This window comes from Fringilla coelebs (genome assembly GCF_963513975.1).
Source record: "Fringilla coelebs genome assembly, chromosome: 3".
Taxonomy (NCBI): Eukaryota; Metazoa; Chordata; class Aves; order Passeriformes; family Fringillidae; genus Fringilla; species Fringilla coelebs.
In genome coordinates this window covers 29,738,346-29,759,554 of record NC_140030.1, presented here as the reverse complement: position 1 = coordinate 29,759,554, position 21,209 = coordinate 29,738,346, and the positions used below count along the sequence as shown (strand labels likewise).

General features: G+C 37.5%; 1 protein-coding gene across 7 annotated transcripts in view; it reads right to left on the bottom strand.

The window, feature by feature from the left end:
* The window catches only part of COL19A1 (collagen type XIX alpha 1 chain), a 174,049-nt gene that overhangs the window by 27,683 nt on the left and 125,157 nt on the right, over positions 1-21,209 (bottom strand). For all 7 annotated transcript variants that reach the window (XM_084203250.1, XM_084203249.1, XM_084203254.1 and 4 more), the window contains 17 exons: positions 19,189-19,251; positions 18,371-18,415; positions 17,419-17,454; positions 16,491-16,526; positions 16,327-16,380; positions 14,270-14,323; positions 10,919-10,972; positions 9,588-9,677; positions 8,906-8,950; positions 8,711-8,788; positions 7,791-7,826; positions 7,634-7,687; positions 7,499-7,552; positions 5,219-5,260; positions 4,068-4,121; positions 3,172-3,225; positions 28-81 (listed from right to left, as the gene is read on the bottom strand). In XM_084203250.1, coding sequence (XP_084059376.1) covers positions 28-81; positions 3,172-3,225; positions 4,068-4,121; positions 5,219-5,260; positions 7,499-7,552; positions 7,634-7,687; positions 7,791-7,826; positions 8,711-8,788; positions 8,906-8,950; positions 9,588-9,677; positions 10,919-10,972; positions 14,270-14,323; positions 16,327-16,380; positions 16,491-16,526; positions 17,419-17,454; positions 18,371-18,415; positions 19,189-19,251 — 903 coding nt within the window. The remainder of the gene's footprint in view (positions 1-27; positions 82-3,171; positions 3,226-4,067; positions 4,122-5,218; positions 5,261-7,498; positions 7,553-7,633; positions 7,688-7,790; positions 7,827-8,710; positions 8,789-8,905; positions 8,951-9,587; positions 9,678-10,918; positions 10,973-14,269; positions 14,324-16,326; positions 16,381-16,490; positions 16,527-17,418; positions 17,455-18,370; positions 18,416-19,188; positions 19,252-21,209) is intronic.

Here is a 21,209-nt window from a genome sequence, read left to right as displayed (position 1 = left end):
AGATCACAGGTGATACCACACACTTACAGATGGGCCACTGGGTCCTGATAGACCTGGCAGTCCAGGAGCACCTTGAAGACCCTGGAGATTGAAAGAGCACATGTCAAGTTCCTCTCCCACTTACACTTCAAAAATACTTCTATTCAGCATGTCCAGCAATACTATACCTGTATGACAGTGCATTTTCTTCTAAAATGTAGGCATTGTTTTTAATAATGGCTAAAAAAATCATCACCCCACCAGGTGGGGAAGTGAAGCAGGTTATCATTGAACCAGGTTAACAGGCAACTTCCTTAAGTGATAAACACCACTTGTCCTTCAACCTTTCACATTTTTAGCCTACATTTTGTAAATAGTTTTGTCCTTAGTGGTGCAGATAAGAACAGATGTCAAGCTTTCCTTTAGAGATTAATTTTCTATTTTATTTTATTAAAAGCCTTTTTTTTTTTTCTGGTGAGAAGACATTTAAGCAGGCTGCTCAATATTACCTCATGCTATCTAAAAGAAATGGTATTTTCTGCCTCATTTTTGGTTTGGCTTTTTGGTAACTGAACATGACATTTTACATAGTATTTAATGATCTACTTTCCTGCTTGTATTCCATTTGATTGTCTGAAAATCAATGGACTCTAGTATCCACTTACTAAACATGACAGCTGTGCAACTCACTGCAGTGGATAGAGGTGGGATTTGAGACAAGCCTGTATCACTGAGTGTCTTTCCTCTGCCACACCAGGCTCAGGTGCAATTTTAGACATGTGAAAGTGATGTAATAATAAGAGCTAACACTCTTGGCTCTCCCTATAATAGACAAAAAGAAATGGATTATTCCAAGCAGTGATTAATTTATTCTCTCTATCCTCTGACAAGAAAAATCCCCTCAGAAAAGGTTTTTTTCTCATTTGAAATGCAGTGCTTAAGAAGGAATTGCTAAGGAGGCAGCCTAGAAAGCCATAGAGGTTAGGAACCCTGAAATTGGTGCTCTGAGGGGGAGGCTGAGGGATAAAATTTGGAGAGAAATAAATCAGCAAAAATGAAGAGATGGAGAGACATTGATTTTTCTTACTTGCTCCTACACACAGAGAACATTGATCCACCTCTGCAGCTTTTCAGAGTGGCAAGGTAACTGCTAACGTGCTCTCTGTTCCTTTTGAACTCCTTTATTCTGATGGTACATTTACATGAAAAATTAATATGAAACCAAAGGAGCATCTTCTGTAATTCTTACTACTGATATTTAAAAAAAAAACTCCCCTGAAAAAAAAGAAGTGCTTTGAAAATGAAGATAACAAGTTCAACAAAGATTAAAGGGTGATTGGAAAGCACATGGAAGTTAATGAGCATATTTCAAAGTGCTTCAGGTAGGCTTCTCTCTCTTTTTTCCCATTTCTTCCCATTCCAGAAAAAAAATTAAAAAAAAATTTGAAATGTGTAAAAGAAGTTTCTTTTAAAATGTTTTCATACGTGTTTCTGAAAAAAAGATTAACTTGCACCCTCAACATGTCATAACCAAAAAGCCGCGAAACATTGAAAATATCAGAGCTCACCTGCTCTCAAAAAGTGAGGAAACATATGAATAATGAACCTATTAACACAGCATTAATAAAAAATATACAATGAATTTTCTCTAGACTCCTTTAAAAAATCTGCCAGACATAAACTTGCTGTTACCTTATAAACTTCTTAATTCCCTGCAATATCTTATTTATGTCTCATCTGTTTAATAGCACTTGAATTGTCAAAATTGTTTGGCTAATGCCTTATTCCTGCTAGGGCTGACTGCCAGAGGTATCCTATATGGCACACAAAGTATGTCTTACTCTCCCATTTATTTTTTAAGTTAAATTCTGAATCAAATTTGCTTTTGGGCTGCCCAATCCTTTTAGGGAATATGTTCTGAATTCCAACTCAGAAGGCACATGAGGTGTGAGGTCTATATATCATAATCTGAAACCAAACATATATGTAATATATATGTAAAATATACATGTAATGAGCTCTATATATCACCAAAAAAAACCAAAGGAAAAAGTAAGCATGATACTTTAGGCTGACAATATGCTACAGTCTGGGGCAAAACTGTAGCAGGAGCTGCATCTTTTTTTTCCCACATACAACTGTGTACTTTTGTAAGCCAAGGATACTGATAAACACATTTTTTTGGGAAACTATTCTCTTATTCTACAATTCTTTAAAAATTCTTAAGATATCATGGCCTTAGTGCTGAAGATATGTGAAATGTTTATAAAGAATTACAACCCCCTCAATCAATATACTCTAAATTCCTTTTGTATTTTCCAGGTGCTGTGCTTTGTAACCAAAACTCCTAAATTAAAAGAGAGTAGCAAGTGTTTAATCCCAGTGAAGTATTTTGGAGTTTCAAAATGCTCACCACATACTTTTTAAAGGGCTACTTACTTTAACTGCTCAGTTGGCTAAGGCCACTAAGAAATTAATTTATTTGTCCAGATTAATTTGCTTAATAGCTTCTGTTGTGGTGACCTTTTTTTTTTTCTTGCACTGATATTGCTCTTGAAATGTTAACTGCAAATATTTCAATTGAAAATGAAAGCTATAAGCTATAGCAGGTATTTTGAATTTGGCACCACAAGTCATTTAGCTTTTCTTTTCCTTCACCATAAAGACATAAAAATAACTCCAAAAATGCAATATAAGATTCAAAATACTGTAAATACTTTAAATTCAGCCTATTCAAATATTTTTCAGTTTCCACTTAATAGTAGTTGCTGCTTTTACTGTTCCCATCAAATTATTTGCTTAATGCAAAGTTTTCAAAAGTGAATTCTAAAGGGGAACTAACAAAATGAAAGCAAATATTTTATAGACATGAAATATTTTCTGAAAATATTTGGCATTAGCCTATTTATTGCTGTATCCTCTATCCTTAAAGATTAACATGTAAATATATGTGAGGATTTAAAATATACAAATGAGCAAAAATTCACGGATGAAAATCAAATTGATGTTATTTAACTGAATGATAATATTCAATCCTATTGAAAAATCAGAATCAAGGGCTATTTATAGCATTACATTACTATCTCAGCAGTTGTAAAGAACTAAATATCATTCTGTGCATTTCATTTTTGGTCTAGGTCTTTACTCAGATTCAGATAAGAATGAAGTAATGTAGAAATGAAGTAATTTTACCTCATCGCCCTTTTCCCCCACAAGCCCAGGAAATCCACGTTCACCTTTGCTTCCCTATGAAAACATAACATTCAAACAAATATTTTCTATTAGAGAACAATGAATTTCATGCTCTGTAGGGCATTTTATATACATTCAATAAATGCTAGCATGATGCCCTTACAGCCCATAGTGCCTAAAACATAAAGCAAAGGATCAAAACCATCTGAAAACTTTCAAATAAACCTCCCCACAAAGTGAAAGGAAAGGAGTGGTTTGCTCCTAGGAGTCAAAATACTGAAAAGATCTAAAGATGGAGACATTAACACCAAAGAGCTTGAATGCTTGCTGAAATGGAGAAAGTTCACTTCCATGGAATTAGTCCCAATGATAGGAGCTATCTATATGTCAAACCATGTGGCTGTTTATCTGATTCCAGAACAGGATTTTGATTGATGTCAGTGACACTTCAAGCCCCAGGGAAATGGCTGTGCTGCTCCCATGGGAACACGGCGCAAGGGCACAGCGTGGTCCAGTTGTGTTGCACACTGGAGGGAGACAGGAGAGGTTTGCCTCTTCCCTGCAGGATTCTCTTGTGACTGACTCACCTAAAGGGAGTCCATAGATAGCAAAGCACTGCTGGGCAGTCAGATCTGAGCCAGTTTAATGGAGGCATGACACAGAAAATCTATCTGGACCTGGGACTCAACTCAGGCTATTTTGCTCACACAACCTAGACAAAAGGCAAACTGACACATGAAGAGGCCTGAAACATAAAAATCATTTGAACCTTTAGGCTGCCCAATGCCACAGGGATAAGGATGAGATGAAAAAGTCAAGTCTCACAAAGGTAGGAATCTGTCCTTTTGCTTTTAACAAGAACCAAAGCAATGGAAAGTACACTCTTCAAAACTTACTTTTGGTCCTTCTCTGCCAGGAATGCCTGGAGGACCTCTTGTGCCAGGATCACCCTGTGGAGCAGACAGAAGACGAAGTGACAAATAAATATTTTTATGACATAGATCTGAAGTGACAAATAAACATTTTTATGACATAGATCTGATCCATGCAGACTGATCCATGCACACTGCTTCCTTCCTGTCTTTCTGACCAGGCCTCCATTTTTCACCCAAAGCTTCTCTTCTTGCTCTCTTCTAAACCGTATACTTGCTCAGAGAGTTTCCTTGTTTTCCTCTCCATCTCTCACACTCTCTACTCAAATCATACTAACACCTTTTTTAGCTTTACTTTGGACAGCCCCAGACACACCTGTGTCTAGGTTTGAACATCTTCCTTTCAAGGATTAGTTACAGATGAAGGCTACTTGTTACTCTCTCCAGCTTCAAATCTGTAGTTATTTAAAGCAAATGACCCCTGTATTGCTGAGAGAAGCATTTGCCAGCTAAATTGCAGTCATATAGAAGTGCTAACTGCAGAACACTGAGAAATGAAGAATGAGGCTTAAAGAAGCGGCAAGAGAGAGAGCTCTGACAAGAAGAGCATGTACAGCAGAAAGAGAGTACAATTGCAAATAAAAGGAAAGACCTAAAATAAATCAGATTTGGAAATGAGAAAGTCAATAAACCCTAAGTACATGTATTAATTAAGGACAGTAGAAATGATGTGTGCTTTTCATATTGAAATACTCCTGAGCACAGTTTTCATTTCAGAATATTGCAGAACACTCTGAATTTCATTATTTTTCAAAATAATATCTCTGAAATTCGAGACTATTTTCCCCATTTGGTATATTACTGAAATTAGTGCTACAAAGTAAAGTGAAGAACAGGGTATATTTGTAGCAATTCATACTGTGGGCTGGATATGCTGAATAAACCCTTGCTGGCTACTACTTCCCTTGCTGTTCAAACACTATTTTGCAAAATTTCTATAAAATATATTTCTTGAGCATTTTTAAAAAGAAAACAAAAATTTTTAAAGAATCACAATACTACTTTAGGCCAGTCCTGTAAGTCAGAAGAGAACCTATAGAAGCTCTCAAGTGCATGTGTTTATTTAAAAAGCATGTTTATAGCAAAAAAAGACATTTAATGTCTGAAAAATTTACCTTCAGTATAGCACCCATGTCTCCCACAAGTGGAAGTGCAACCTGAAATTTAAAAAGGCATCTGCAGTTAATGTTTTACAAAGCACTACTAGTTCTGATGTGTTTTCATTGCTTCTAAACTTTGTATCATTATACATAGAGCTGATTATATATATGTTGGTTCAATCTACTTTTTAAAGGAAAAGTCAAAAGAAAAAAACAGGTTTTCAGATATAGTTAAATATCAGAGTCTACCAAACTTATCAATTGTAATTCTTAACTATAGATGCAATGAAATGTCTCAACCATGACAACAGCATAACTCCTGAACATACTAATACTGTTTTTGCAGCACATCAGCAACAGCTCAATGTTCCTGGAATGTCTTGTATTCTCACCTGATTATCCTCAATTGTTTTCCTCCTCCTTTCTCCTAGGCTTTTACTCTACTGTCATCTGTAGTACAAATTCTGGCGATGCCAAAGCTAACTTCAATAAATTAGCTCAGATACTGGAAATAATCCAGCTACAGCAACAAAAGTAATATTTTTTCCTGCCTTTAAACATTAATAATTACTGTGTAACTCCTTGATGCCACTGCTAAATTGTTACCAATTCTAAAGCTGAGCCATTTAAAGACCAGTCAGCAGATCTATACTATACTGAAACAGATCCCAGGTTTCCAAGATGTGCCATTAAATTTATATTTAAAGAATCCCTCTTAAAAACTCATTGCCCCAGTTGTCATCAGCTTCATTCACAGACTCTCCAATTACTAATTCTCATTTTGTCTGGCAATTCCTAAATCTAAAATCATATAAATCCTGGGCATACTATAAAATTAGACACATTCAAAGTAAGCTAGCTTTTTATGTTTAGCCTGTTTCAATTCTTTCCATCTTGAAGAAGAAAAATAAAATATAAGCACTTTCTTTAGCATATTCCAAAGACTGCCAGTTAATAACAATGAGTGTCAAAGATCAGCTCAAGAGATGCACTGCTGAATATAATTAACCAGAAATATAATCAGTACACCATTTATAGAGTGGCATAACCACCTTTGAAATCATACCAAGGAGTTTTCTAGGGTGAGACAACACCACCTACACAAGTTGAGGACATAGTTATGTAAGATGTGAGTCCATCCTCTGCACAGAGGTAAACTGTACATAGACAGGATCAGCTGCTCTTAAAAACCTGTGACCACACTTGAAAACAAAAACCTACATGGCCTGACTTTTCATCCTTCTCCTTAGGACATTTTTCAGCTAGGCAGCCTATTTCCATGTCACCTGTTGATCTTCCTACGGGACTAGAAGTGTAATTTCCCCAGTCTCTCCTCTTTTCTAGTGCTCTTATTTTAGCTGCTCTGCCAATGTATGGCACAGCACCCCAAACCCTGAGTGTGGAAGGCTCCAAACCCCAGCTGCAAAGGGCTCACATGTACGAGAGCAAGCCAACTGCATTTGTGCCCTGCAGCTCCCCTGCTCTGGGTGTAAGGCAAGGCCAGCCTGACTGCAAACACACTCTCCAGAGCCATAAATCTGTGTGTTGATCTCTGAATATGTGATTTATGACAGGATTTTGAAAGTGTTAAAATGGTCTTAATTCTCCAGAGTCACTCCTGCTTGCTACATCTTCCTGGGAAAAATGTTCTTTCACAAGAGAAGAGAGAGTATTTCAAGAGAGCAAAAGGCAATAATTGTCCTCTTTGTGAGTTTTACTATTTAGACCTGTCTGTTTAATAGCAGCATCAAATATTTGACTTACATTTAGTTTACAATGCACTGTGCCTTCCAGACTTATTCTACTTATGGATTTCAGTTTTCATTATTAAGCACTTTATCTTCATCTGTCTCGAGTTAAATCTTGTTGACTTCAGACAGCCTCTGAATTTTGATTACATCTTCAAAAAGCAATCAATCTTTCCCACTCCAATTTCAGAGTTTTAACTACTTACCCAAATCAAATTAAATCACTGATAAGAACTGAGAATGGGACAGACATCTCTTTCCAAGCTTGAGAATAATATCTGCTAAGTGACACTCAGATCCATGATTTTTGATAAGCATTAACTACATGGTAACTAATTCTAAGAATGTTTTCTTGCTTAAAGAAACATCATGAAGACAGCCTCAGATTTATTGAGGCCAAGTATATAACATGGCTGTTTTCCTGTCTTTCCCAAGTAAGTATTTCTACTTTATCTTCATATCACTGGTTCTTCTAGGCTATCTCACCTCATATAAATTTAATATATTTGCACCAAAGCAAATGCAATAGCTTTGCCTGCATACGTACAGGATCACCTGGAGGGCCTGGTAGTCCTGGCTTTCCATCTCTTCCTGGAGTGCCCTAGAAACAAATGGAAAACTTGAGGGCCTTAAATCATGGATGATTTATATATATTTGTATATATATAAAACTGTCACTTACATTAATACCAGGGGTACCTGGTGCTCCTGGCAATCCTGGAGGTCCCCTAGGGCCCTAAGAGCATGAAAGGTCATTTAGGATATAAGAATACTTTTCCTGCAAAATTCTGAAACTAAATTAATGCTTTTTGTATTAAGGAGAAAACTTATACCCCTACCTGCACACCTGCTGATCCAGTTGGACCTATAGGACCCTGTAAGAAAACTCCACATAATCAGTAGTTACACTTTCTGGGATAAGGGAGATGAACTTCATTTAAAAATGCTGAATGTGGGATATTTGTGCAGCTTTCACTTTGAGAAAGGCTTACTTTAAGGTTTGGCTTTAAATCCACATGTAATTTTGCCAGAGTTAGAGACCTCAAGACTTTGCAAATGCCCATTTTTTAGGGCAAGCATTTCCAAAAATTAATGATCTGTGGTAAAACTTGGTATTTAGCAAGAGGATTCATTAAAAAAGCTAATGAGCAGTTGAATAGAAACAGATAATTTACATGTAAATGGGTAATTTTTAAAATTCAGATTTGAAACTATTGTAACTGGAAAAACTATCTTTAAGTATTACTATTTTAGATTAAGACATTCAGGGTGAATGCTTAGTCACCTTTCACAAATATTTTCCCTTTATACCAGAGCACTGTCCATAAACTGAATTGTATCAGGTGATACACATTGGTTGACTCAAGAGAGATTGCCTCAGTCCCTGGAGTAAAACTCCTGCAGTAACACCTACCACCTACCAGGTACACCATCACATCAGCACATTTTGTGACTGCAAATTCTGAAGGCACTGCAGGTGGCTTTATTTAAAGGCATTAAAAAGAAAGAAAGCTGGGAAACAAGCAGAATAACTGGAACAGTTATTGCTGCACAAATGATTTACTGTGAATGCCTTAGATGTTTGTGTCAACTCGCTGCATGTTTGAACGTAAACTGCACAGCAACCCTTGAAGCAAATTGGGAGTTGAGAGTCAGGCCAGAAGGGAGTTCATGGCTTTTTACTGTGCCCTGTTTGCCTGTTGCAATTCCTCAGTGATGAACAGCAAGAAACCCAAATTCTGGGTGTTGGTTTACTTACTGGTGATCCCTGAATGCCTATTCCAGGGGGCCCCATCTCCCCAGGTGCTCCCTGTAACCCAGGTAGTCCTCTTTCTCCCTGTGAAAGGTACAAGGCTTTCCATCACAACAGCTCTGAAAATGTCAACTATCATATTATATTTTAAAATTAAATTTTAAAATATTTTTAGAAGCATAAGTAATGTATTTGGCATACCTTTGGCCCCCTTGGACCTGGGTTTCCAGGAACACCAGTGGGACCCTAAAAGAAACCCAAAACAAAACAGGAAAAAACCAAGACAAAAAAAACCAAATTATGTTTTGAAATCCAAGAGACTAGATAAATTTAATGGCCAAAATTAGTCAGTCCTTAGGTATAAACTATGACAAGTTTACATATCTTCCTTGTTAGTGCCAGTGTCACTAGGATCATTTGTGATACTTACACTATTTCTAGATGACACTAATAGACTAATAGACTTACACTATTTCTATATTTTAGTGCACTTATAATACCACTGTAAAATATATTTTGATTTTGAAATTGTAATTAAAAAATACTCGCTTTGTGGATTTAAACTGGAAGACATGAAGTTTAGATTAGTTATTAGGAGGAAATCCTTCACTGTGAGGGGGGAGGCACTGGAACAGGTTGCTGAGAGAAGTTGTGGATGCCTCATTCCTGGAAATGTTCAAGGCCAGGTTGGATGGGGCTTTGAACAACCTGCTCTAGTGGGAGATGTCCCCTGCCCATGGAAGGGGGTCAGAACTAGATGAACTTAAAAGTATTTTCCAACACAAGCCATTCTGTGATTTCTTTCATTGCACAGTGAGAATTCTTTCCCAGTTGCCCCTGCAGAAAATAAAGTCAGGAAAGACTTTTCAGATTATGGACTTACTGGTGTTCCAGGCAGACTTGGTCCAGGAGGCCCCATATCGCCTTTTGGGCCCGGGTGTCCAGGTGGTCCCATAATTCCACCCGGGTCACCCTACAAAATAAATCTGAATCACTAATTGAAATGTGATGATTTTCCCCAATGAAAAAGCTCTAAATATCATCAAATTTATCATAGAAAGTGCCAGTACTTTGAAAAGATATAGAGAAGAAAAAATACCCTCATATTTTCCTTCAAAAAGTTACAGAATTGGAGACATGGATCGTATAACTGTCAACAATAACAAGCATTCTTTTGGTTTTCCATGCTTGCAATGCATCTGATCTACATTGTTCCCCAGGCTCCTAATATGCAGATTATCATTAAACCCTGCCAACTAATTCAGAACAACAGCTGAAACAACAGCTGTCTCTCCCCAGCTATCAACCACTAGTGCTAAACTTGGGGTCTTCAGCGTATTCCTCTTTGCACCTCTGCTCTTACTTCAATACGAGCAGTGTCTCTTGTTCCTCATGGCTAAACTCTGCTGCTTATGCAGTAAAATTGTGCCTTTTGTTATTCTGGCCTCTTGTCTCTTGCAGGCTCCTGCAACATCCTCTGTGGTTTTCTGTGAACCCACCACTTCCCACTTTGCAAGATGAGTACATTTTTGTCCTTGTTCCAGTTATTTGCTTTGCCTTTCTTTCAGCTCACTCCTTTAGACTGGAGTTTATTGGTTTCCCTTGTACCCCACAATGTATAAATAACACGAGACATCACACAGCTCAGAGCACACCTGATTATCCTCTTTTTTCTGCCTCTTTACATTTAGTATATACACATGTAACTTTTAGCTCTTGCTGATGGAGCTGAATTCCAACTAAGGGATTTCTACACAGCAAAATACAATGTCCTAAGGAGATCCAGCCTTAGCTTACATCTGAGCCAGTAGCTGCCCTAGAGCTCTGCCAAGATGAATATGTCTGACTGTGGAGTGGGATTTTACACATTAGTCTGGGTAGGACACTACCCTGAAAAGGCTGTTCTGCAGTCAGGACCTGAAGTGACATTTCTGCACAGCGCAGATTTAGTGTAAGGGCATAGTCCAATCTCTTTGAAATATTACTTAAATTATACATCTAAAGAGCAACTGGGTTGCCAAACTGGCCTGAACCATCTCCAAGTGCAGAGATGTTCCTTCTCCAAGACACAGGGGGTTGCTGCAGGTACATTTTAAAATCACTTCACGCGGCAGCCACACAGATGCACTACAGAAGAATGGAAGGTTTCTCTTGAAGTGAAAATTTAAAATGCTTGAAACATATCAAGCTTAATGAAAAACACTTAAAACATACCTTGTCTCCTTTAATTCCTGGGTTCCCTGGTACCCCAGGATCTCCTGGTAAGCCCTGGAATCAATAAAAATATAACTGTACATTTTTATAGCTAGTCCCTCAATGGTTATATCAAAATACAGATGAAAATCAGTTTACACTGGAGTATTTACCATGCATTAGTATTGACCCCAAATGCTATAAGCTAATAAATGCTTCCATAATTAAATATATAAATCATTTTTCTTTAAGTTGAAATGTAATAATCAAGATTATTTTCTGGACCCTATTGGGGGAGAATTGCAGAGACCAAAAGGTTTATTTCTTCTATTCCAAAGTAATTCCAAGTCTTGAAAATCAACTGTTCTTTCAAGGAAAAAAGTAGCACATAAAAACTTGAATTTTGGGTAAGTGTCTCATCTCTTTTGCCCATGGAGGGCTGCATGATTTCCCGTACTAGTTAATTATTCAAACTGGTATCTTAAAAGCCTCAATTAATTTCTACTCCTTCACATTAGTTAATCCAAAAAATCCCTTTAAATTTTTTAGATATGTAATGGACAGTCAAACATTTTCAGTAAATAAAGTATGTTCCAGCCTTTCTTTAGTCTAAATCTTCTCATCTCTCACATTTTGATTTTAACTGCAGTATTTTCCCTTGTCCTTTTCATGAAGGATTTTTATAAATGCAGAGAAAGGAAGATAAATGAAAAAGATTAAAATCTAAATAGAAACTATTATAATTGTTAAAAAAGCTTTATTGGGTTCTCTCACAAAACTTTTTCCATGACCCTTCAATGTTATTCAACCAACTATTTAGTCAAGCATTTTGTTAAGAATACCAGTAATTTTCACAGTAAAGGATAAAATTGCCCAAACTGAACAGTAAAATCTATCTTAAGCTGGACTGAAAAATGAACTCTCTAAGTAAGAGACATGGAAACACATATTGTTTTAATTTTTCTTCTCAGTGTAAAACACAGTTTTGTGCACACTGACATATGACAGATGACAACATTTTCATGCCAGTAGTGAATGTTCAGCAGCTGTGTTTGCTTTCTCTGCTGCATTCTGTACTTAATACAGACAGACAGCTACTCTCACCCAGGCATCCAAACTAGAAGCATAAGCAAGAAAGTACCCTAATGAAGAATATTCTGCTTATACCAACACAAAATCATTATGAAAATGAAAATTTACACTTACTGATCATGGCCTACCCTATCCACTTTTGATATTGGCATAAAATACATACAGCCCCTCTTCCCTCCTTTTCTAAGGATTTCCCAATTTATTTTTTTTTTTTTGCTTGGGCCAAGCTCAAGTGGTTTCTGAGGAAAAGAAGTAATTCTTATCTGCTAGATGACTCTTTGATAATGTAAGTTAATGTAAAACAATTTTTCAGACCTTCATAATTTTCATCATACTGCATAAAATGAATTATTATATTTTTGAATCTATAATGCTTCATCTTTAGAAGATAAAAAATGAAGAATCTTATAGCTAAGGACATTGTCTCTATAATACATTTAAATTTATGTTTTTACATACTAGAATTGTGTGCACAAATAGGAGTCTTCAGGGTCATCTATATATAGGATTTACATATATTATAATTAGTATATATATGATCTGTTCATAATGTTCTCTTGATCAAAGATCCATCAGGACACCACTTTCAAATGTAGCAACTATGAACTCAAGTGGGATAATGGCAACACAAGCAAGAGAGAAATGAGTATTTTGCTGTCTTCCACAGTAGGATTGGTGATTTATACACAAAAAGAAGCACAGGAGATAAGGCTGACAAACTTTTGAATAGATGATAAGTAAATCAGACACAACTGAAAAAACATATGCCTCAACTGAGTAGGAAAATGAGATATAATAAGATTGTCAATAGACAGTATAAAATGACTACATGCAAATTTAAATACAAGTGTTTTTTTCCCTTGTCAAAAGCTGATGATGCTGTATTCTACTGTTCACCTTGCTTCTATCCCTAAAACCTCTAATAGGTCACCAATAAAAGGTCTGCCAGTTCTGTACCACTCAGAAGGGTATTTTAATCTTAATAAAGTATATGGCTTAAAAGTCTGTTCAAAATAAGACTCTTCTTCCACAATGTAGTCTCAGGGTATGTGTGGAAAGTCCTAAGACAAAATGCAGCAACACCATCTTCTAGATGCTTCTGCTGGTAGAAAAAAATATAAAAACCAAAACCACACACCCAGAGTAATGATCAAAATCCCAGTCCTTTTTAAATGAGTGGCTGGACTAAAGTTAAGCTTTTTATTGTCTGCTCTTCTTGATCCACGTCTCAGATCTAACTCTTACCTCCAAAATGCTATTTAAAACCAGGCACAAAAACCAAGAAGAGGGGGTAGGTGCTACTTGCTAGGTTACATGACACCACTGGTGTTGCAGACTGAAACACAGGGAATTAGGCAGAAAATACTTGTCTGCATGCTGAAAGAGGGATTACGCTGTCTTAATTTGGAAGGGAGACAGGCAGCCACTGTCCCAGAAGAGGCTTCTGCTACATGTGGGTATCAAATCAAATGCCCAGGGCACTTTCAAGTTTAGTAAAATGGTGATTGATAGTTTAAGATGTTTCCTAGAGAATCCAGACTGGATTGAGATTTTACCCTTGCTCTTCCCAGAGGCACAAGAGTTACAAGTGTGTTGGATCTTGGGGTAGGTGCCTACCAGTCTGAGAAATCCCAACCAGCCAGGAGACTGTGGCATAATTGTTACAGGGACACTAAAATCCCCATGAAGGAGACCCCCATCACCTTACCCAGTCAGTTGGCAGACCTGAATGTGGAGCACCCAAAAGCACAATGACTACAGGACATTCCAGCTCTGCTGAGAAGTACCACGGCTTGACACTCCCAACCCTCCAGGGTCATACCTACAAGCACGCTACATCTCTGGGAGCCTTGCCCAGTAACGTCTGTGCCTGGTACAGCTGCACAACACAAACCAAGAGAACTTTGTGCTTAACCAACGCAGCCAAGCAATGATCTCCCAGCTGGAATGAGAAGCCAGGAGCCAATGACCAAAATGCTAAGAGGGGAACAAGGCAGAGATAATCAAGAAGGGTAAAAGCTCTCATGTCAGTGATCCCAATATCCAAATCCATTCCAGACTGTCAAACAGTGTCAGAAGCACCATATAGATGATTTACTGAAACCCAAGATAATGGCCTGTTGAGGGAGGCATCCCATCCCATGTACTGCTGTGCTTCAACACCTGATAGCTACAGTGCCACCCACAAAAGGAGCAGCTATGGTGACTTCTGTGGCACTGCTCCACTGGCTCACTACTCACACACCACAGCTACAGCTGGAGAAATGGCACAATACATACAACTTCTCCTGGCAGTCCCCTGGGTCCAACAGATCCTGGAGGGCCTTGCAGTCCCTGTGAAATGATACAATACACACCTCAGGTAAAAGTCAATCAACTACTGTAATATGGTGCATTCTTATGTATAAATATATTAAAACATCAGGCATTAAGAATTATCTTCCATAAAACATTAGGCATTAAGAATTATCTTCCATATGGAGTAAGAAGCACAGAATTTGCTCATTCTCCCTTACTCTAACATTTAGTTCAGTAAGTCTTGGGACTGATATGTACAAAATCCAAAGTATGTCTATAAAGCAAATACAAGTAAGTACAAAGAGAATACCTAAAGGGAAAGACATAAAAAAGAACAGATCAAGATTTCAAGAATCATTTTTATGAGAACAATTTTGAGGCTTCTATAGCCACATCCATTCTCACTGGGCCTTCTTTTCATGAACTAAAATTCAGATACCATCCAACATGAATACTGTTGGGTGGCAGTTAGATTTAATGGTTTCTAATTCTATTCTATTCTAATTCTATCTGTGTTTGATACGATTCAAGGCATCATGAGAACATTTGTGCTTCAGCTACTTTCTTCAGAGAATCACACAGTTGTAGAATGGGTGAAGTTGGAAGCACCCACAGTGGGTTATCTGGTTCAGCCTTCCTGCTCAAGCAGGGTCATTCTGCACATTGTAGAATGCACATCGCATTTTGCAGTTTCTTCTGGTGAGGAAGACTCCACAATCTCCCTGGGCAATTTGTTCCATTGCTCAGTCACTGACACTGTAAAGATATTCTTCCTCATGTTCAGGTGGAACTTTCTGTGCATCAATTTCTGCCCATTGCCTCTTGTTCTATTGCTTGGCACCACTGGTAAGAGCCTGAAAACCTCAACACCTCAGTTTAGATACTTATAGACAGTGATGAGGTCTCCTTCCAGCTGACTTTTCTCAAGGCTGAGCAGGTTCAGCTCCCTCAGCCTTTCCTTTTAAGAGGGATGCTCCAATCCCTTAATCATCTTTGCTCTCCCCTGGACCTGCTCCAGGAGCTCCATGTCTCCCTCTTCTACTGAGGAGCCCAGAACTGGACACAGCACTCCAGATGTGGCCACACCAGGGCTGAGTAGAAGGGCAGGATCACCTGCCTCAGCCTGCTGACCATGCTTTTCTAAATGCACTCCAGGACACCATTGGCCTTCTTGGCCACAAGGACACTGCTGGCTCATGGTGTCTGTCAGGATCTGCAGGGAGTTCTCCAAAGAGCTGCTTTCCAGCAAGGTGTCCCCTATTGCTCCCCAGGTGCACGGTCCTGCACTTTCCTCTGTTGAGTTTCAGACAGTTCTCTGCCCATCTCTCAAGCCTGTCATGGTCCCTCTGAAGGGCTGCACAGCCCTCTTGGGTATTGGTTGCTCCTCCCAAATTTTGTGTTATAGGGAACTTGCTGAGGAGACCTCTGCTCCTTCATCCAAGTCCTTGATGAACCAACTAAACAAGACTGGTCCCAGTACTGAACCCTGGTGGACATCACCAGTGACAGGCCTCCAACTAGACCCTGTGCCATGATGATGAGCCTCTGCTATCTGCTGTTCAGCCTGTTCTGAATCCACCCCACCTTCCACTCATCCACTCCACACTTCCTGAGGTTTGCCTGTGAGGACAGACTCAGGCCATGGCTGCTTTAACATCACCTGCTGCCTCACAGGACTAAACAGGAGCTTCTCAAGTACTGGCAGTGGTTACTCCTTGCCTCAGCAAGGCATAAAGAGAATACACCCAGCTACCAGCGGATTTCTAATTGCAAAATGGGTGCTCATATTCTCAGGTGACAAAATAACACCTGAGTGAATATTCCTTGAATATTCCTTTCTGTGTGACACCGAGAGCAACAAGAGCTTCGTGGAACACATAAATTTTATGTAAAATAGCCCTGATCCAAGCACGAACTTTTGATATAAATGATTTGCATTCTCTGCCCCTTGATTCTAGCTATAGAGTTGATAGCTTCAGAGTCCTCTTATAAAACAACATAGAATGCAACTGTTATTGGATGAAATAACTTTCACTTACCTTTGATCCTGGATTTCCAATAAGACCAGGTGGTCCAGGATCTCCCATTTCACCCTAATGATTTTGTTTGAGAAAACAAAAAAAAATCCAAGTTTACTGCTGTGTCTCCCAGCATCAGCTATGTATACTGACAACATATACAGTATATACAAGTCCAAAAATACCTTATTTCCTTTTGATCCCTCCATTCCAGTCTCTCCCTGAAAACAGTAAATACAACTATAAGAAGTTAGAAATTTAAGTAGGATCAAATCAGAGTTTATTTGATACCTTAAAATATTGTAATACAGTTTGCAAAGTTAAATATTGAGAAAATATTAAATAATTTCTGATGCCTTTTGTAAACTCTGAAAGACATAGCAACCTAAGGCTTTTGCAAGTTTTCCTAGTGTTTTAAAGGAGAAATTTTTGAAAACACTACATTTCCTCAGCAGCATTTCCAGTCAAAAGGCTATTCATCACCACTACATCTCTTCTGGTACCCAGTATTCATCTCCAAACACACACATTATTATAGTAGGATTTCTGATTATTATAATATGCTAACCACAAATATCTCAGTAACCTTGAGTTTTATGTTAAAAAGCATAACTAGCTTTTGTCAAATATCATAAGAGAGGACAATAATTAATTACACATACATAACGTAGGTAAAGAGACTCTTACAGAATTAGTGTTCTGAAAATTTGCCACAAAATAAGAAAAAAGTTATGCACACATAAAATAGCTGTATGAGAACAGCCTGATAAATGTCACACTAGTGGCATCAAAACAGTACAGTTCAGGCCACATAAAACTTTTTGGAAAAGCTGAAAGAAAGAACCTTCAGGGAATAAAAAAAAGCATGTGCTCTAAACTCAGTTCATGGTCAGTACCAGCAACAGAAATGCTGAAAAATAGGGCACCTCTGTTTTTTATTTATAACCTGGGAGACCTTGATGCACATGTAAGAAGGAGACAATGCATATGCTATCCCACATAATCCCTGCATCTAGTGGATGTCTACAAAGAAAAGAATTATAGAATGAATATGGTATGACAGTAATCTCAACTGTGCATTATTCACAGCAGTTCAAAATGTGCTATACTTACTGGGTCTCCTTTGTCCCCTTTTTCAGAAGGCTCTCCCTAAGGAAAAAAGAGATTAACAGATTTAGTTAAAATGGTAAATAGCACATGTGTCTGGTTTTGCTGAGGAGTCCAGGAAAATGTGGCTATTTTAAAACGGTCTAAACCACAAATATATGTACTACCAAATTTTACTTGAGAGATGATGTTGACTTAATGCCAAGACCATGACTTGATCCTTTCAAGCAGGAGCACAAGAGAGGGTCAGGAACATGAACTAAAGAGAGTAATCATGCATCCAAATCTGAAAAATTCTCAACATACAAAATCATAAATCTGTTATATCAAAGGAGTAAAAACACTGTTTCTGCCTCCATGAAAACTATTTTTATAGCTATGACCAAAGAAACCAAGAAGTCTCACAGCTGAATGGGGAAACACCTATTAATCAGTAGAACTATGTATGGCACACATTCCTAGAAAAGCAAAATACACTTCTGTTTCCAAGTAATACCTCCTGAATCATACTGTAAAATTTATCCTTAAACTAAAATATACTCAATTAGAATGCTAATGTGTAAATTTTAGGAATTTAAAGCTTCTTGTTATTTCATATAGATATTGAAGATCATATTCATAACTTGAAAAAGTATGACTGTCACCTAATTAATGAGGCAACCTCTGGTCATAAACTTATATAAAACTAATTTTAAACTGGTATTAAGTAAAAGTCTGAATGCTTTTAAAGCTAAGGGCTTTGTGAGCTGCTAGAACAGGGAGATTTACTTGCCTATGTAAATACCCTCCCAAGAAGGGGCTTGAATAAAGTACTAAGCACATTTAGAGACCGACAAGTTTTCCCATACCAAATATTTTTTCTTGATCCCCTGTATATTTTACAAGATTTCATTCATAATCAGTACATTGCATCAACTTCTAGTAAACACATGAGCACAAAAGTAAGGAATCAACTCACCTTTTCTCCTTTTGCACCAGTCATTCCCAATTCTCCTTTTTGACCCTTTTAACAAAATTAATTATATTTAAAATCTTTGTATTCTGGCAAATGTAAATAACCCCCTCCTCTTCTTTAACTGTACTTTTTTCTGTGTGGGCCACAAAATCTTAATGATTGTTACAATGGAAATCAAGCTTAAACATCTGCAAATTAATTTAAATGGCTGTTTTCTATAGAAGATCTGCAGGCTTCTGAATAAAATGTTGTCAGTTCTGTCACATATCCAGAGCACTTGTCTCATCTCTTAAAAGTTTGAAAGGCATGCAATTGTAAAAACATCAGTGAGCTGTTTATACAGGACAGATAGCTAAAAACAATAAAGTGTGGATTCAGAATTAGATTTCCATGTAATTTTTAGAGGCTGCCTATGAGTATTTTTGGTATAGAAAGCCTCATCGTTACAGAGGAACTGCTTTAAATATTCATTATTTACTATCCAAAATATTTTCTGAATTTCAACTTTTTCAGAGTCTTTGCCACATAACTGGCAGGAGAGCTCATTTGACTTCTCAGATGGCATTATAGAAACCATACATAATTCTTTCAGCATTTCCCCCTTTTATTTATACTAAAGGAGAGAGGATCACTTGCTGCCTCTGCAGGATAACACGATGAGTTGGATATTGGTCTACGCAGATCAAAGTGCCAGTCATCTCAAAAATCTATTCCTTCAAAGCCCATTGGGATAAATCAAATAAAATGCACTGTGTTGAGCTTGGCAGGGACAGGTTGGGTAGGCACTTTGAAACTTCTCCAGATTCGTCCCAATTGCTTACAATATCTCCCTTCTGGCCTTTAAGTCCAGGGGTCCCAAGTACTCCTAGTAGTCTCGTGTCACTCTGGAAAGAAATATCAGCACAAAGATCAGAAAACACCACTATTTACTTCCAGTAACAATTTATTTACCATAACAATTTACTGTAATTAATCAGCTGTAAATTCAGAACTCCTAATTTACTACTAGAACAGGAATAATAATAAATGCCTATGCAGTACAAGTAGGTAGTGTGTTGTAGAACACATCCTCTATCATGTATTCACTCTGCTACACTAACAGAAAATGAACAAAAGCATAAAAGGGAAATGTCTATGTTGACTATTGCTATGCAAATCTATGATTTTTTTAAATTCAACACAAATAACATATTTTTATACGTTCATTGTTACAATGCATTTCTCAGGTACGTTAGAAAAGAAGAAAACCCCCAACTTCTATGAAAAGGAACCACCAGCTTTTTTCTTTTGAGCACCATGAAATGTAAAAAAACACAGAACTAATTTAAGTCTACTACAGTAGTAAGACAAAGGACAAGGAACAGGCTCCTCACATTGCTTCTCAAGGAAGACAGACTTTAGGAGTAGAAGGTTCAGGTTCTATACTTGCTCAGCTGTTATTGCACTGCATTTATTTATCTTCTGTACAAGGTAAAGACACAATAAAACACAAAGCAAGTGCTTTTCTTTTCACAGAGTCAGGCGTCCTAAGGGGAACATCTTTCTTTGCAATGACAATGGAAAAAGAAACAAAACCCTTATAACTCTGAAAAATGAGCTCCTGTCAAGACCCAGGGAATCCCAATCCTAGAACACATGCCACTGCAGTGAGCAGGAACTCTGAGTAAGCCAACTCCCCTTGCAATATCCCAGATTCCATAGCTCTAAAACGGGAAAATAGCACAATTAATAAATGTGCCATTTACACTGTGTTAATATTTTCAGAAGATAGTAACTGAATATAAATTGAAAAAAATCAATAATTATTTTAGAAATGCTAATTTACTGATGGATTCTCCTTGGAAGTTAGGGTTTGTAATAATGTGAATATACTAATTATCAAAATCACCTTCAGAACCAGATGCAGATACCCAGATACCTGAGTACTGATGAGAAGTAGCTGACTTTCACTGGGCTGAGAATCCAGGTGTCTGTTACAGTGAGTACACTACAAATTATGATTTATACTGAGTTGTGCCTTTTTTTTCTTTTTGGGCATGTATGGAAGGAAAAAAAAGGGGAAAAAGCTTTTAGACCAAATAATTACCCTTATGTTCTTTGCATTTTTATAGGTAATTTGCTCTTTAAAACCAAATGTAAGTAAAATACACCAAAACAAAAAAAAAATCTTAGAAAGTTAATACTGAATTATCTCATAATAGTCTAAAACTACTACAAATTATAGTGATTCCAAAACATTTCCTGTTGAGATTGTGTTATAGTTTCAATTTCTTTGTGTTTTGGTTTAATTTTTTATTTTTATGTGTTGGAGAACATTTTTGATTAAACTGATTTACATGCCCTGTCCAAAGATATTTAGAAGCAAGCTTGAATAAATGACCTTATAGCTACATATGGAAAACTGGTAAGTAAAAAGGATGACAAACAGAGGCCTTGAAAACCCAAGCAAAGGATAACAGAGGTCTGAGAGTATAAAAATGCAAATCATGAGGCATTGTGCATCCATCTCTGAAGGAATGTAGCATTCAAGGCAGAACCAGTTTCTTGGCAAAAAGAAGAGAACAAAACGCATTTATTGAACACATGCAAAGCATCTGATTCACGCTGAAAATGCAAAAGACATAACTAGAAGGAATATAAAAACAGTCACCTGCAAAAACAGGCACACAGGAAGAATGAGGGAAGCAATGCTCCAGCACTGTCTCCCACCCCATTAAGGATCAATGCTACTACTTATCCTCGGCAGGTTCCTCTCACCTTCATTAAGGAAAGACTGCTGATCTTGGTTTGCTGTTCAGCACAATTTGCTGCTGCAATCAGCAATTGTATTTATAGTGCTCTT